The sequence below is a fragment of the Phyllostomus discolor genome, chromosome 1, assembly GCF_004126475.2.
Source record: "Phyllostomus discolor isolate MPI-MPIP mPhyDis1 chromosome 1, mPhyDis1.pri.v3, whole genome shotgun sequence".
NCBI lineage: Eukaryota > Metazoa > Chordata > Mammalia > Chiroptera > Phyllostomidae > Phyllostomus > Phyllostomus discolor.
The window spans coordinates 81,788,858-81,806,091 of NC_040903.2; the positions used below are offsets into that span (position 1 = coordinate 81,788,858).

Below are 17,234 nucleotides of genomic sequence, written 5' to 3' on the forward strand. Positions count from 1 at the left end.
GCTAGGAACGAGGGATGCCAAGCATACCAACCATTTCCCCGCCTCACAGGCAATCAGCACTGGCCAGGCCGATGAGGTTCTTAGCCTGAGCGCCAAACTGCACCAGTGGCCGCTTTGATTTTGGTGGATGCAGCGAAGCTCCTTCTAGCATTAAACCTCAAGAAGCAGTGAAAAGCCACAAACCAAACATACCAAATGAGAACTCCCAAAAATATGTGTTTGGCAAGCATTTTTTTTTTAATTAACAAAAGATACTGAAACAGTCAAATTCAAATGAACTATGAGACTCAAAAAGTTCCAGTTTCTAAGTCACAAAATCAACACATAATGGAAAAATTCACTGACATTTAAAAATGTAAGGTTAATTCTTTTCATTGAGTTCCTCTACTTGTGTTGGCAAATATAGAGAGCGACGTAGCCGGTTCAGGGATTCTTTAGCCTGTAAACGAGAAAAAGGAAAAGTCCCTGATCAGAGAGCAGAGGAGACACACCAGCATGCCTGCTGGAGCAGACACGTCTCCTTAGGTCAGTCCATACCCTCAACTACCAGTGGACAAATGCCCGATGTCTCAATTTCATGGATCCTTTCTTAATATAAAAGGCAAGTGTAAGGTTTCTAATACATCCTTATAGTTCTTGCTACGTTAGTTTCCCCCTTTATAATGATTTTTCCGGTTCAAATTAAAAAAAAAAAACAAAAAAAAAAACAACCCCACTCTGTGACCTGTCAGCTTCTCCTTTCTCAACTTTATTACCTTAAAAAAATAATACTTCACAGATTGCTTTTTTATGTCTTAAATGCCCAGTGCTATACACTAGTTGGAAACATTCCTTAGCCTTCCTGGGTTGGATCATGCAATTGAAGAGTATCCCCGAATTTTTTTAAAAAATGCATCATTGTATTTCTCCTAAATACTGAATATATGAAATTTAAAAAAAATCTTTTAAATCTCTTTAACTCCAACTTTTGGGTTACAAATTTAATTTTAGTTATTTTTTTTTAAATTGAGGAATGGGTAGTTGAGAAGGTACAGATATCAAAAGCTACGATGATTACTGGCTAATAAATGAGTATACATTGAGCAATGGAAGATATTTTTACCAGAACATTTTTTCTCATAAAATTACTATGAAAAATTAAAACTCTAGTTACATGCTGAGAAGTCACCATATGAACAAGCTCATGAGTCCGTGGGGAGACCCGAGATAAAAGCTGCCTGAGAAACAGGCCCCGGAGACAAACTCTCGGTTTCAGACCCTGGTTTCCCCCACTTTCCAACGGTGTATAACCAGGCAAGTGACATGAAGCACCTCCAGCTTCTTATATGACAGACAAAAGATTAAAGGAGGAATACCATATTGATTTTTCTATTTTTAAAGAGAAAAAACTTGCAAATGCCTTTAGAGAGCTTAAAATGATCAGTGTCTACTGTCCTAAAATTCTTTGTTTTTGATAGGTTACAAATCTGCAAATGAGCTTGATATTGGATTGTTCTCCTGAAAAACAAACACTCGCCTGGAAATAGATTGCTACTGAAAACTATTACTTTACTATCTCAAAGTCATTTAACACTTTTTCACATACACATTTAAAGCTATTGCCACTTCAAACACAGAAGACAATAAAACAGTAGGATAGGGAATTAGTATAAGATTAGTCAACTCTTTTACTGAACAAACCACAGTACATGGAAAATTTAACCTGTTAGGATAAGCCACCAATTATATTTCCTTGATACTAAGTTTTGGCTCCCAAAGAAAACCAGCTATAAGATGCTGTGTTTACAATAAAGTACCTTAGCAAGATCTTCTTTTAACTGGTTGTATTGCACCACATCAAAATGCTGTTGCTTTGATTTCTTGTAAAAGAAGTGAAGAAATTGCCTACTCTTAATAGCTGAGTAAGTATAATCCTAAAAAAAGAAAAAGAGAACATGTTTTAAATGAACCTAATGCCTCCACAAGAAAGATACTTGCCTTAGCAACACCAAAACAAAGGCGGGTGAGTGAAATACTTGCAGTGGCTACCAGAGCCGGCATAAGGCAACACAAGTACCACGTTTAGTCTCTTAGTCTCGGCTGAGATCAGCTGCTCCTTTCAAAAGCAAACAAGCCAGGAAGAGCAATCACAAACCGGGACAGAAGGAAGAAAGGGGGAAATGGAGATTTTTGGCAAAATAATCACAAGATAAAGCAAAAGTTACTGGGTGTTTTTCAATACAAATTCAGTTTTATTTATAAATGAGGGAACAAAAGAATGTAAATTTGATGTGTTGATCTCAGTGGAGGAATCTGAGTTGTAATATTTATTTCTCTATAGAAGTTACACGTTATTTCTCTGGGCTGTCTATAAATCTCCATCCTCATGAAAACAACAATGAAACTTATTGGCTTATAGAAACCAGAGAGCAGTAATTCAGTAACTAAAAAGGCTTTATTGCTTATTAGTTGACCCAGATAAGGAAATATTTGCAGATGTTCTGACTTACTATTTTCCTAACAAACTACTCACCTGTCGAGTGACTATAAAGTATGCAAAAAAGACCATGGAATTTGCAAATGTGATGAAGTATGTGACTGGTTCCATGATATCCCAGGAGTACACCCACCAGGTGAGCCAGGCCAGCGCCCCGCCCTGGACGGACAGCAGTGCTAATCCAGCCCACAGGAGTCTTCTGGTTCTGACTTCGGAGCGAGCTTCAATTCTAGCTTTCATCTGAGGAGAAAAACAAAGGGTATTAGTTCAGTTTATAAGAAGAAAACAAACAACAATAATGGATATCTGCGTTACTTTAAAAAGGTTGATTTATGAAGAAACAATTTAAAAACATCCATTAATGAGTGATCACCTATTTCCAAATCAGTTAATAAATCATTTTTATATTATAAAGGCAATGCCTTCTCATGAAAAAAAATTTAAGTAGAATAGATGGGTACACAATAAAAAACACAGAAGCTCTGAGACCTACTTAAAGTCACAGGCTGATTTTCTTCAAAACAGCAATTTCACTTCTGGGAATCCATCCTGCAGGTGCTCTTGCTCACGTGTGATTTACACTAGATTCAGTTTTAAGAGCAAAACACCAAAATTGTCCATATATCCACGAAGCTACTGTGCAGCTGTAATGAAAACGCTCTCTATGCGCCCATTCGGTGACCTTTCCAGGACACAGGCACGCCTCGGCGTACTGCAGGTCAGACACAGCCCACCCCAATGAAGCGAATACTGCAATCAAGTGAGCCACACAAATTTTTGGGGTCCCAGTGCATGTGAGAGTTATGTTTACACTATACTGTAATTTATTAAGTGTGTAATAGCATGATGTCTAAAAAGCAACATACATACCTTAATTTAAAAATACTGCTCATGCCCTGGCTGGTGTGGCTCAGTGGACTGAGTGCCAGCCTGCAAACCAAAGGGTTGCCAGTTCAATTCCCCGTTATGGCACATGCCTGGGTTATGGGCCGTGTCCCCAGTTGGGGACCTGGTGAGGGACAACAAATCTATGTATCTCTTGCACATCGATCCTTTTCTTCCTCTCTTTCTCCCTCCCTTCCCATCTCTCTAAAAATAAATAAAATCTTAAAAATAAATAAAATTAAAAAAATACCACTCAAAATGCTAACCATCATCTAAGCCTTAGTGAATTGTTATTTTTTTTGTGGGTAGAGGATCTTACCTTCAATTTGGAAAAAAGCGCAATATCTATAAAGCACAAAAAGTGGACAGAAATAAAGTGAAGTGGGCCTGTGCACTGCTAGTGAGAAAAGGTGAGAACTGTGTGTAACCGCCCATGCCCTCTTCTGAAAAAGGGAGGAAAAAGTATTTGTATTTGTACATAAAATCTGTCATGGTTCACAGTTTAGAGCTATGGTACTAGGAGGGCAGTGGGAGAAAAACTTTCCATGGGACACTTTTTAATTTTTTATTCTTAATATAAATAAATATAGCACCAAATTTTTAAAAAGTAAAGAAAAAATTAAAATGTAGGTATATAATCCAACAAATAATATAAAAAAGTCCCTCTCTCAGCCATCCCCTAAATATCCTAAGAGTTAATCACTATTAAAAGTTTCTTCTCTCGCTCTGGCTGGTGTAGCTCAGTGGATTGAGCACGGGCTGCAAACCAAAGTGTCACAGGTTCGATTCCCAGTCAGGGTACATGCCTGGGTTGCAGGCCATGACCCCCAGCAACTGCACATTGACATTTCTCTCTTTCTCTCTTTCTCCCTCCCTTCCCTCTCTAAATATAAATAAATAAAATCTTTAAAAAAAAGTTTCTTCTCTCCTGAAATTTTCCACTCATATACAAAGTTATAGTTACCCGCCTATATTTAAAAATCACAAGTGGAATCACAGGTTTTAAAACTGCCATTTTTTCCTTAAATTAAAAAAGACTCCACTACCTTCTCCTGTAAGTTATTTTTTTCTCTGTCACTGATTAACTCCATACGTTAGGAAGCCGTCACTAACTTTCCAGCTCTGATTCTGTTCAGCAGAGCTGGGGCTGCGGCCTGTTCTCTGAAAGGGAAAGGGTGGCCCAGCGCAGCCAGGGCATCCCCGCATACACAGCCCTCGTTTACAAGGTGCTTCTGCCCGGCGGCGGCGGAGAGGAAGCAGGGCACAGGGTGTAAGGCGGCAGCTCGAGTCAGACCACCGGAGTTCGAGTTCTGGCTCTACCACATACTAGTTTTGTGCCTCTGGTGTCTTAGTTTCCCCACCTACAGAATGAGGGAGATAATGGTGGCGCACTCGTGGCTCACCGTGAGGGTGAAAGGAGAAAATGAGTAAGGGTAAAACATTCAGAAAATGCTCACATGGACAGTGCTCCACAAAACCTGGGTATTATTTTCAGACTCAGCTGTGAGGCTTCCTAACCTGTTCGAGGGGCTGCAGCTGTCCCTTCAGGTAGTCAATCTTCTCGAGTAAACGGTGCTCTCTCTTTTTATGGATCTCGTCTAAATGCAACGCTGTAAACAGTCTGTGAACCAAGGATTTCATGTTTTCCACTTCAGTAGTGTGCTCACTACTCAGTTTTTCTGAGAAAAGACAAAAGGGAAACATAAGGCAGTCACCACATGTTTTCCTCCAGGGTCTGTAAGCCCAGGGAACCAAATCTGATTCCCCGTGGCTGGTTAGCCCTCCCTGCTCCTCTGGACGCACTGGGTAAGGGCATTTCTTCCCGCCTCAGGTGATTCCCCAAGTCCCTCTCATATAAAGACAATCTGGAATGATAAATTATCAGACAGTAGGTTTAAAATTACATTTCTGTCTTTTTTCTTTATATGACTTTTGCTCTTTAAAATTTTTCATACAGAAGGAGTAAGGAGAATATCCATTTACCAGAACCCAACTGAATAAATATCTCATCTTAGTTTGTAACACAGTTTATGTTACTTTTATACCTGAGTTCCCTTTCCCCGCCCTCCAACCATTTATCCAAAAATTATTTAGGGATCCACAGGGGAGGGAAGCTGGTGTGCAAATATGTAAACAAAAGTATACTATACATTTGAAAAGCAATTGAAATGGAAGTTCTTTACAAGGCACAGATCTGAAAGGAGGTTCAGATCGACAAGAAAGGGGATCACCACTTCTGAGTCTTTCAAATAGAATTCTTTTGATTATGGATTTCTCTCATCCTTTCCCCTGTGGATTTATGAATTCACATGATATTAGGCTGTCATGATACCTTCCTGGGGGTCATACCTGGTCCCCACCCATGGAACAGAACTTGAGGGAAGGGGACAGGTGAGAGGAAAGGAAGATGCACCTTCCTGTCAAGCAGCAGCAAACAATGCAGACAGAGATCTATGATCCTGGAGTCAGTATTAGCCCAGTGATCTTCCAAGTTTTGCCAGCAGTTCTGAAGTTATTTCTCTTCCACTTCCGCCCACTTCTTCAAGACTTTATTGTGGTCTTTAATCCTTTCTACATTCTAAGTTAAAGCTGCCTCAAAGAGGTAAAAACTGGAAGTTCCCTTCTCAGCTTCTGAGATTTGCAAAACAGTCAGAGGTTTGGATGGACTATATATTGACATTTAAATGGTCTCCACACAGAAGAAAGGTATATAGATGGGGCACAATTTTGTCAAAAGCTGTGGAATATATCAAAGATAAACAAAGCCAGACATCAATCAAAATGGTAAAGACAGATTTTATTCAGTAAGTATTGCAACAGGGAAGAGGATCCAGCAGGAGCTGAACTCAATTTTAATTTGTCCACAGGTAGCTGGGCATTTTAAGGGGGGTAGGGGGGGAACATCAGGGACTTAGGCAAAGTCAGGGAAGTAGAAATTTACAAAAACTGAAAATAGGTTTGGGTTACTGAGACTAGACCATTTCGTCGATATGTGAGCTGACCTAACCCAGAAAGGTAACAACCAGAACTGCAATGGTGCAAGTCAGAACAAGGGGCCCACCAGGCTGGGAGTGAGGGCAAGAGTGACCCCCGTGGATGTCCACATTGCAGAGAGGAGCCAGCTCTGGGTGTAGGAGGCTGACACTCCAAAGTAGTAAAGAAAGGATTTACAAATCACAAGCTTTCTAAAGTGACTGCTCTGAGAAGGGGCTCAGGCCTATCTGCCTATTGCCAGGTTTTCGCTGGAACAGCCGGTAAATTCCCCTGCCAGTGCTGAGCTTTCTCAGGCAAGCATTTTAAGGGGCCAGGAGTCAGCATCCTAGGGACATAGCCTTGAGCTGTTGGAAACTCTGCTGGTGTTTATTTAAGTCCTGTAGTGTGGGTGGTTGGCGTGTGGCGTAAACAAATTCGATTGTGCTGAGAGTCCACAGTTTTTGCCCGCCGAGGTGAGGCCTCAATCATTAGGAAGCGGGTTCAGACAAGCCTGCCTGACTGAAGTCTGGTCAAGGACACAGTCTTTGTTAAGTGACACAAATTGTTCACCAAAGTTCAGTGACAGAAACTTTGGCGATAGTCTCTCAGAAATGTGGGCACTGCAGAATTCCTAGGTCGTATTACCAACTGAAACGTTTGTCTCTGGTATCTCCTAACAAAAGCCAAAATGGGGAAGAATTATTTTCTTTTTCTTTAGAAGCTGTTTATTCCTTTTACATGTGCCTTCCATGTGGATTTTATTTTCATATCCTGAATTTTCAAATCCAGATTTCACAATGCTTTAGGAAAGAAATGGAATTTAAGTACATTTTTTTAAAACTGCAAATTTATCATTTTATAAACTTCACTTTCCATTCACCTAGTAGGATTCCTGTCATTTTTCCTCCAATAGTGCCCACTGCACCCTGCTAATCTGATTTAAATTGTGGGGCTGGGCAAGTCTGAGTCAGGGTTCAGTGAGGCACCCCCAGGGCAGTGCGCTCAGGGACCACCTGTCTGCAGGGCAGGCCTCATTCCTGTCCCGTACCTGTTTCGGCTCCTATTGCCTAATACATCATGTACAGATTTCAACAAGACTACAAGGCAAGGTAAAAGGCAAGGAAAAACACAGTGTGAAGAAAGAAAACAAGAATCAGAACTAGAATCCGATAAGGCAGAGATTTTGGAATTGTCAGACCATGACATTAAGATAAATATGATTAATGTGGTAAGGGCTGTGATGAAAAAAGTGGACAACGTGTAAGAACAGATGAGTAATATAAACAGAAAGATGGAAATTCTAATAAAAAATCAAAATTGACTCTGGCTGGTGGCTCAGTTGGAGCATCATCCTGTACATCAAAAGGCTGCGGGCTGGGTCCCCAGTCAGAGCGCCTACGGAAGGCAGTGGGTCAATGTTTCTCTCTCACTGATGTTCCTCTCCTATGTCACTCCTCCCACCCACCCCTGCCACCTTCTTCTCTCTCTAAAATCAATAAACATATCCTCATGTGAGGACTTTTTGACAAATCAAAAACAATTGCCAGAAACCACAAACATATCATAGAAATGGAGAATGCCTTTGATGGGCCCAACAGTGAACTGGACAAAGGAGAGGGAAGAGTCAGTGGGCTTGCAGATATGCCTACGACACTTCCCAAACTGAAGGACAATGGAAAAGGAGAATGGGAAAAAAGGGACAGAATATCCAAGAGCTGTGGTACAATTACAAAAGGTAATTATAACATGCAACATGGCAGTACCAGATGGAGAACAGAGAAAGGAACAGGAGACCGGCAATTTAAAATGACTACAATTAACATGATAAGGATTCTACTAAAAAAGTAGATAGCATGCAAGAACAGATGAGTAATAAAAGCGGAGAAATATAAACTGTAAGAAAGAATCAATATGAACTCTTAAAGATCAAAAACACTATCAGAAATGAAGAGTGCCCTTGACAGGCTTATTAAGTAGATGGGACACAGCTAAGGAAAGAATTTCTAAGCTTGAGGATGTGAATAGAAATTTCCCAAACTGCAAGAGAGAGAGAGAGAAGACACTGAACAAAACAGCAGGATATCAAAGAACTCTGGTGTACTACAAAAGGTGTGATATACATGTAAAAGGACTACCAGAAGAAAGAAAAGAAAGGACGAAAAGGAAGGAAGGAAGGGAGGGCGGTAGGGAGAGAGGGAGGGAAGGAGGGAGGGAACATATTTGGAGCAATAATGACTAAAAATTTCCCATAGTAATGCCAGACAACAAACCATAAACAGTTCCAGGAAGTTTGGAGAATATCAAGAGGATAATTGCCCCCAACTTCCCTAACCCAGGCATATCATATAAACTGAAAAACATCAAACAAAAAATCTTGAAAGAAGACAGGAAAAAACATCTTACCTATAGAAGAGCAAAGATAAAACTTACATCTGACTTCTCCCAAGAAATTATAGAAGCAAGAAGGGAACAGAGTGATATATATACAGTGTTTAGAGAAAAAACTCACCAATATAGTATTCTGTATCCTTCAAAAGTGAAAGGGAAATGAAGACTCTCAAATGAAAAGAAATAGAGGGAATTCATTGCTAGTACATGTGCTTTGCAAGAAATGTTAAAAGATCTTAAAGGAAGGAAAATGATATAGAAAGAAAGAAAAAATCTACATAAAGAATCTACATAAAGAAAGAAAGAAATCTACATAAAGAAAGAAATTCTACATTAAAGAAAGAATGAAGGAAGACAAAATCAAATTTTTTTCCTTTTTCTTATTCTTAATTGATAGAACAGTTTTTCAAAAGAATGATAGTAAAAATGTATTCAACAATTATAGTTTATATATAAGGGAAATGAATGACAAGAAATGGGAGAGAAAGATCAGGAATATATGGTTATTATAAGGTGCTTGCAATGCTTGTGAAATGGTATATATAATGTTATTTTGAAAGTAGGCTTGGATTACTTGTAAATGTATATTGCAAAACCTGGGGCAACCACTAAAAATATTTTTAAAATAAGTATTACTGATATGCTAAGAAAGAAAATAAAATAGAATCATATAGAATATTCAATTAAAATCACAAAAAGCAGACACATGGATAAAAAACTAGGGGTGGGTGGAAATGGGGGAGAGGAGAGGAGGGCTGGGTGGGTGGGCTGGGAGTAAAAGATAAAAAATTGTACTGCAACAATAATTAAAATTCAAATAAATAAATAAATAAAATCACAAAAAGCAGCCCTGTTTTGCTGTGACTCAGTGAACTGGGTGCTGGACTGAGAACCAAAGGGTTGGCGGTTCGATTCCTAGTCAGAGCACATGCCTGGGTTGTGGGCCAGGTCCCCAGTGCAGGGCATGTGAGAGGCAACTAAGTGATGTCTCTCTCAAACATGGATGTTTCTCTCCCTCTTGCTCCCTCCCTTCTCCTGTCTCTAAAAAAGTAAATAAAATCAATAAATCAATATCTTTTAAAAAAGGACATAAAAAACAGACCACTTGAAAGACAAAATTAGAAACAAAGAATAATGGCAACAAATAGGAAACAGTAATCCTCAATAATATTAGCATATTGAATCCAACAATGTATAGAAAGAATTATACACCATGACCCAGTGGGATGTATTGCAGGTATGAAAGACTGACTCAACATTCAAAAATCAATTAATGTAATCCATCACACCAACAGGATAAAGAAGAAAAATCACACGATCCTATCAACAGATGCAGAAATTGAAAAAATCAGCAAACTAGGAATAGAGGGGATCTTCCTCAACTTAATAAAAAAACATCTAACATAATATTTAATGGTGAGAAACTCGAAGGTTTCCTACTAAAACCAGGAAAAGAGCACAGTGTCTTCTCTCTTTTCAAAATCGTAGTAAGGAAGGGAAATGAAAGACACACAGATTGAGGGGAAACAGGCAGGTGAACCAGTACAGCAGAGGCTGACAGCACCTGAGACCTCGGGTCAGGGTGGCAGAGCAGGGAAACAGCAGGGAAAGGCTGTGCTCGCCTCGTGCCATGACCACATCAGCATTAAAACTGAATTGTAGGACAACCTTGAAAACCACCTGATGACTAGCTGAACAGAACTGGAAGGACTGAAAGAAGCCACGTTGAGACTGGTAGGAGGAGTGGAGACACAAAATGGGCTGGTCCCACATACATGTGTGTCAGTTAAGAATCAGGATGGTTCTCTCAGCTGCAGAGGTCCCCCTGGAGGAATGAAGTCCCAGTCCCACAATGGGCTCCCCAGCAACCACAACATCTGGCTGTGAAAATTAGCAGGGATCCTATCCAGGTGAGACAGAGAGCTGCTGTAGACCAATATCATCTTAAAGGGCCAGAGCACAGACTCACTCACTCACACTTACCCTAAGCTCCTTTGCTGTCCCTTTGCTGCCCCAGCCAGGGACTTACCAGAAGGAACTGTATTGACTGGTTTAGGGCAAGGGCTGGAGGGCCAGCCCTTTTCAGGACTTAAGTGAAACATTTACCTTGTTGAGTTCTCCCCAGACCCAGCCTGCAGGCACAGGAGGTCACTGAATCTGAGTCTCCATCAATCTGGTTAACACCACTCGCCCCACCCTGAGGTCCCACCACAACAGCCACAACAGCCACATCCCCTCAGTTGCTATTCCTTACAAGCGGCCAGCAGCAGCTGGCTTTGGAAGGCTGTTTACCACTTGCTAAGTGGCACCAAGCTGAGCTCTAGTGGCAGTCAACCACAGTTAATAGCATAGCCTCTTCCAAGTGCCTCTAAACTCAGAGCAGGCAGCTACCAACCACAGATAGCTTTGTAGCTCCTATCAGATGGCCCCAGGCCAGGCACAAACAGCTGCTAACCTGGGCCTGCCCTGGGCCTGCCCTGAAGCCTCTCCCAAGAGGTCCCAGAACCAATACACCCCATGCTAGCTCCAGACCACACCAGAGTACCACCCAATTGGCTCCACAAATAACACACCAAAACGATGGACTGGCATGCAGAAGGGCCCAGCTAACGTGAATCCCATTCCGTGGGGCCAGCCACCATAAAACAGCTCATCCATGTAGTCATGCTAGTCCTCACAGCCAGTTAGCCTGAGGGTGAACTGCACCCACTGACAAGCTGACAATAATCAAGGCTTAACTAAAACAGGGGAACACACACAACCCACACAAGAGACACCCGTGGAGTACCTAGCTCAGGTGAACAGAGAGATTACACCACTGGGTTCCACATGATATCCACTACATAGAGCCACCCTGCCAAGACTGGTAAATGTAGCAGCTCTACCTAATATACAGAAACAAACAAGGAGGCAGCTAAAAGAGAGAGACAAAGAAACATGTACCAAATGAAAGAACAGGACAAAACTTCAGAAAAAAAACAAATAAAACTAAACAGATGGAAGGCAAGCAATCTACAAGAAATAGAGTTCAAAACACTGGTTATAAGTTGTTCCATGAAATTATGGGGAAAGTAGATGAATTCAGTAAAAACTTTTACAAAGATGCAGAAACCATAAAAAAATCAGAAATGAAGAATACATCAGATAAAATCAACAGCAGATTAAATGAAGTAGAGTACTGGATTGGCAATCTGAGAGACAACATATGGAAGAGCAAAAAAAAAAAGAAAAGAAAAGAATTTTGAAAACATGAGGATACTCCAGGGATCTCTGGGACAACATCAGTCAAGTACAATAACATTTGCATCAAGAGGTACCAGAAGAAGAAGGGAGAGAGCAAGGGACTGAAAACTTATTTGATGAGATAATGATCGAAAACTTCTCTAAGCTGGTAAAGGAAATAAACATACAAGTCCAGGAAGTGTAGAGTCCCAAAGAAGATAAACCCAAGATAGCCACCAAGATATATCATAATTAAAATGCCAAAGGTTAAAGACAAAGAGAGAGTCTTAAAAGCAGCACAAGAAAAGCTGTCAGTTACCTACAAAAAAGCTCCCATAAGACTGTCAGCTGATTTCTTAAAAGAAACTCTGCAGGGAAGAAGGGATTGACACCAAATATTCAAAGTGATGAAAAGCCAGGACCTATAAACAGGATTAATCTACCCAGCAAAGCTATCATTTAGAACCAGAGATATAAAGAGTTTCCTGGGCAAGAAAAAGCTAAAGGAGGTCATCACCACCAAATCAATATCACAAGAAATGTTAAAGGGGCTTCTTTAAGAAGAAGAAAAATATATATGAATAATAAAATAGCAATGACCATATACCTGTCAATAATTACTTAATGGAAAGGTATTAAATGCTCCAATAAAAAAACAAGGGTAAAAAAAAAAACAAAGGTGGCAGAATGTACTAAAAATAAGACTCATCCACATGCTGCCTAAAAAAGACCCACATCATATCAAAAGACACACACAGACTGAAATCAAAGGGATTGAAAAAGATATTTCATGCAAATAGAATAAAAAACTCTGGGTTAGCAATACTTATATCAGACAAAATAGACATTAAAATAAAGGCTATAAGAAGGACATTTCATAATTATAAAGGGATTGATTCAACAAGAGAATATAACCCTTGCATACAGTTATACATCTGACATGGGGGCACCTTAATATATAAAGCAAATATTAACAGATATGAAGGGAGTGACAACATAGTAGGGGAATTTAGCATGCCATTAATATCAATGGAGGATCATCTAGAAAGAAAATCACCAAGGAAACAGCAGCCTTAAATGACACACTAGATCAGTTGCATTTAATTGATAATTTAGAAATTTCAGCCCAAAGTAAAAGTAGAATATACTTTCTTTTCAAGTGCACATACAACACTTTCCAGGGTAAACCAAGTTTAGGCCACAAACAAGTCTCAGTGAACTTAGGAAGACTGAAATCATATCAAACATCTTTTCCAACCACAGTGGTATAAAATTAGAAATCCATTACAAGAAAATTACTGAAAAACATACAAACACATAGAGGCTAAATAGCATGCTACTAAACAATGACTGGGTTAACAAAGAGATCAAGAGAGAACTCAAAAGATACCTGGAGACAAATGACAATGAAAACACAATGAACCAAAATTGAAGGAAGACAGCAAAAACAGTCCCAAGAGGGAATTTCATAGCTATACAAGTCTATCCCAAGAACCAAAAAAAGCTCAAATAAATAATCTAACTTTACACCCAAAGAAACTAGAAAAGACCAACAAACAAAACCCAAACTGAGTAGAAACTGAGAAGGAAAGACATAATAATAAAGACCAGAGCAGAAATAAATGAAATAGAGTCTTAAAAGGTCAATGAAACCAAGGGCTGGTTCTTTGAAAAGATAAACAAAACTGACAAACCTTAAGCCTTTAACCAAACTCATCGAAAAGAGAGAAAGGGACCTCATCCCAGGGCCACCTCCCTTCCATGCTGTTTTCATAGTTGTACGGTACCATGATTGAACTGTTTTTCACGGAATACAGTTTCCTTCTTCACTCGCCCCAAACTGGGGACTCCTATTGGTGTTGAATCAGTGCCCACAACCATCAGTTGACACCTGCACAGAGCAGGCAAAGCTGCATTTCTACTAGTGCTGTGACAGAAGCCTCTAGAACTTACTGTCCTTGTGCTGTGCAAGCTGTTTCATTGTCAAGAGCTCATCTTTTAGAGAAACTGCACAAAGTCTCGAAGGGTGGGGGATTTCTCTGAACTACTTTGCTCTAGAAACATTTAAAAATAATAAATATCCTTAGAAAAAGAGAAGAGAGGATACAAATAAATCAAATCAGAAATAAATGAGAAGTAACAACTGACACTGCAGAAATATGAAGGAATATAAAAAATGCTATGAACAATAATATGCCAACAAACTGGACAACCTGTTCCTAGAAACATATAGTCTTCTGAAAAGACCAATAACTATATTAACAAAATCAAATCAGTAATCAAAACACTCCTGAAACCAAAAATTCTGCACCAGATGGCTTCACAGGTAAATTTTACCAAACATTCAAAGAAAAACTCACACTGTTCCAACAAATTTAAGAGAAGGGAAGACTCTCATGCTCATTTTGTGAGAGAGCCCAGCATTACTGATTCTAAAACCAGACAAAGAACATCACAGGCCAATGTCTCTGATGAACATAGATGAAAAATATCCTCAACAACATATTAGCAGACTGGATTCAGTAATACATTAAAAAGCTCATACACTATGATAAATTGGAATTTATTCCCGGGATGCAAGGTTGGCAAAATAATTAACATGATACACAACATAAACAAATGAGGATAACAATCATATGATCATATTAACAAATGCAGAAAAAGCATTTGACAAAATCCATCACCTATTTATGATTAAAAAAAAAAAAAATCCTTTCAGCAAAGTGGGAATGGAGAGAACATTCCTTAACATAATAAAAGCCATATATCACAAACCTACAACTAACATCATAGTCAATGGTGAAATGCTAAAATCATTCTCCTTAAGATTAGGCAAAAGACAAGGATATCCACTGTCACCACTTTTATTCAACATAGTATTGGAAGTCTTAGCCACAGCAATCAGACAAGAAGAAGAAATAAAAGCCATCCAAATTAGAAAAGAAGTAGTAAAACTGATATTATGTGCAAATGAAATAATACTATATACATAGAACCCTAAGGACTCCACCAAAAAAACCTATTTGAACTGATTAATTCAGTAAAGTAAACAAAACAAACAAACTCATAGATATAAGGAATATTTTGATGATTGCCAGGTGCCAGGGGTTTTGAGAGATGGGTAAATGGAAAGGGATGAAGAAGTACAAATTTCTAGTTATAAAAAGTCACAGGGATGTAAAGTACAACACAGGGAATACATTCAACAATATTGTGTTAACTATGGTGTCAGATGGATATTAGACTTATCAGGCTGATCAGCTGTTAAGTTATATAAATGTCTAAACACTATGTTGTACACGAAAAACTAATGTAATATTGAATGCCAACTGTATTTGGAAATAAATATATACATATGTTTACAAAAAAAGGGAAAAATAAAATTATCTTTGCAGATGATTGCTTATGTAGAAAATCTGAAAGAATCAATAATAAGAAACTCTCCAGGAACTAATAAGCAATTATTACAAGACTACAGAGTACAAGCTTAATAAATAAAAGTCAATCATTTTATTATATCCAGCAACAAACAAGTGGAATTTGAAATTAAAAACACATTACCATTTATATTTTCACCTAAAAATTGAAAACGGTCAGGTATAAATCTAACAAAATATGTACCAGATCTCTATGATGAAAGTCTGACAAAAGATATCAAAGAACTAAATAAATGAAGAGCTATTTCATGTTCGTGCATAGACTTAATATTGTCAAGAAATCAGTTCTTCACAAATTTATCTATAATTCAACACAACCCCAATCAATATCCTAGCAAGTTATTTTCTGGACATCAATAAACTTATTCCAAAGTTTACACGAATAGTCAAAAGACCCCGCACAGCGAGCTCAGTACTGAGAAGAATCAAGTCAGACAATTGACGTTGCCCAGCTTGAAGGCTCCCTGTAAAGCTGCCATAGTTGAGAGTGTGTGGTATTGGTCAGAAACAAAAACAGATCAATGGAACAGGAGAGAGAACCCAGAAACAGACCCTCATAAATACAGTCAACTGATCTTTAACAAAAGGGCAAGAACAATAAGGGACAAAGACAGTCTTTCAACAAATGATGCTGGAAGAACTGTGCCTCCACATGCAAAAATATGAATCTAGATGAAGATCTTACACTTCACAAAAATTAATTTAAAGTAAATCACAGACTTAAATGCATCGCGTTGGCCAAAATGTTTATTTGCTTTTTTTCCCGTAAGATGGTTCTAGTAGCACTTAGTTGTCTTTAGCTTCACTTAGAAACAATTTTGTTCGGTTGTATTGTGACAGCTGTCATATTGGTGTGCATTTTTTAAATAACACCAAAATTGATGAATTTTTGTGTAACCCTTTTAATACTGAAGATGGAAAGAAATATACAACACTTTCAGCATATTATGCTTTATTATTTCAAGAAGGTAAAAATGCAATTGAAAGGCAAAAAAAGATTTGTGCAGTGTATGGAGAAGGTGTTGTGACTGATCAAACATGTCAAAAGTGGTTTGCGAAGTTTCACACTGCAGATTTCTCACTGGAAATGAGATGCTTCATGGTCGGGTAGGTCAGCTGAAGTTGATAGCAATCAAATCCAGACATTAACTGAGAACCATCAACATTATACCATGTGGGAGATAGCCAACATGCTCAAAATATCCAAATCAATAAAATCATTTGTAAAAATAAAAAATGTATCTTTTATTTTATGGGAAAAATGATACAGACTTTTTGGCCAACCCAATAAAATACAAAACTATACGACTCCTAGAAATAATGCAAGAGAAAACCTAGATGACTTTTAGATACAACACCAAAGGCACAATCCACAAAAGAAATAATTGAGAAGATGGACTTCATTAAAATTAAAAACCTGTGCTCTCAGAGACAATGCTAAGAGGATGAGAAGACAAGCCAGACATTGGGAGAAAATAAAAAGAGAGATATGATAGTGAACTGTAATCCAAAATATACAAAGATGTCTTTTTAAATCAACAATAAGATAATAGACAACTGGCTTAAAAAATGGGCCAAAGACTTGGACACCCCACTAAAGAAGATATACAAATGGCAAACAAGCATTTGAAATTATATGTCAATAAGCAACTGCTAATTAAAACAATGAAATATGACTGTATTACCTATTAGAATGGCCAACACCCAAAACACTGACAACACTAAATGCTGATGAGAATTTGCAGCAACAGAGCTCTTGCTTGCTGTTTATAGGAATGCAAAATGGTACTGTCACTTCAGAAGAAAGTTTGTCGGTTTCTCACAAAACTAAACATACTCTTACCATATGACCC

General features: G+C 38.6%; 1 protein-coding gene across 2 annotated transcripts in view; it reads right to left on the minus strand.

Moving 5' to 3' along the window:
• Positions 1 to 214: 214 nt before the first annotated feature.
• Positions 215 to 17,234, minus strand: part of MCUB (mitochondrial calcium uniporter dominant negative subunit beta) — an 88,278-nt gene continuing 71,258 nt past the window's right edge. Inside the window, exons 5-8 of one of the 2 annotated variants that reach the window (XM_036025404.1) lie at positions 4,880 to 5,040; positions 2,610 to 2,716; positions 1,797 to 1,913; positions 215 to 439 (exon numbers count right to left, since the gene is read on the minus strand). In XM_036025404.1, coding sequence (XP_035881297.1) covers positions 1,814 to 1,913; positions 2,610 to 2,716; positions 4,880 to 5,040 — 368 coding nt within the window. In that variant the 3' untranslated portion in view covers positions 215 to 439; positions 1,797 to 1,813. Of the gene's footprint in view, positions 440 to 1,796; positions 1,914 to 2,512; positions 2,717 to 4,879; positions 5,041 to 17,234 lie in introns of both variants that reach the window. The other variant, XM_028507051.2, reaches the window with a different exon arrangement.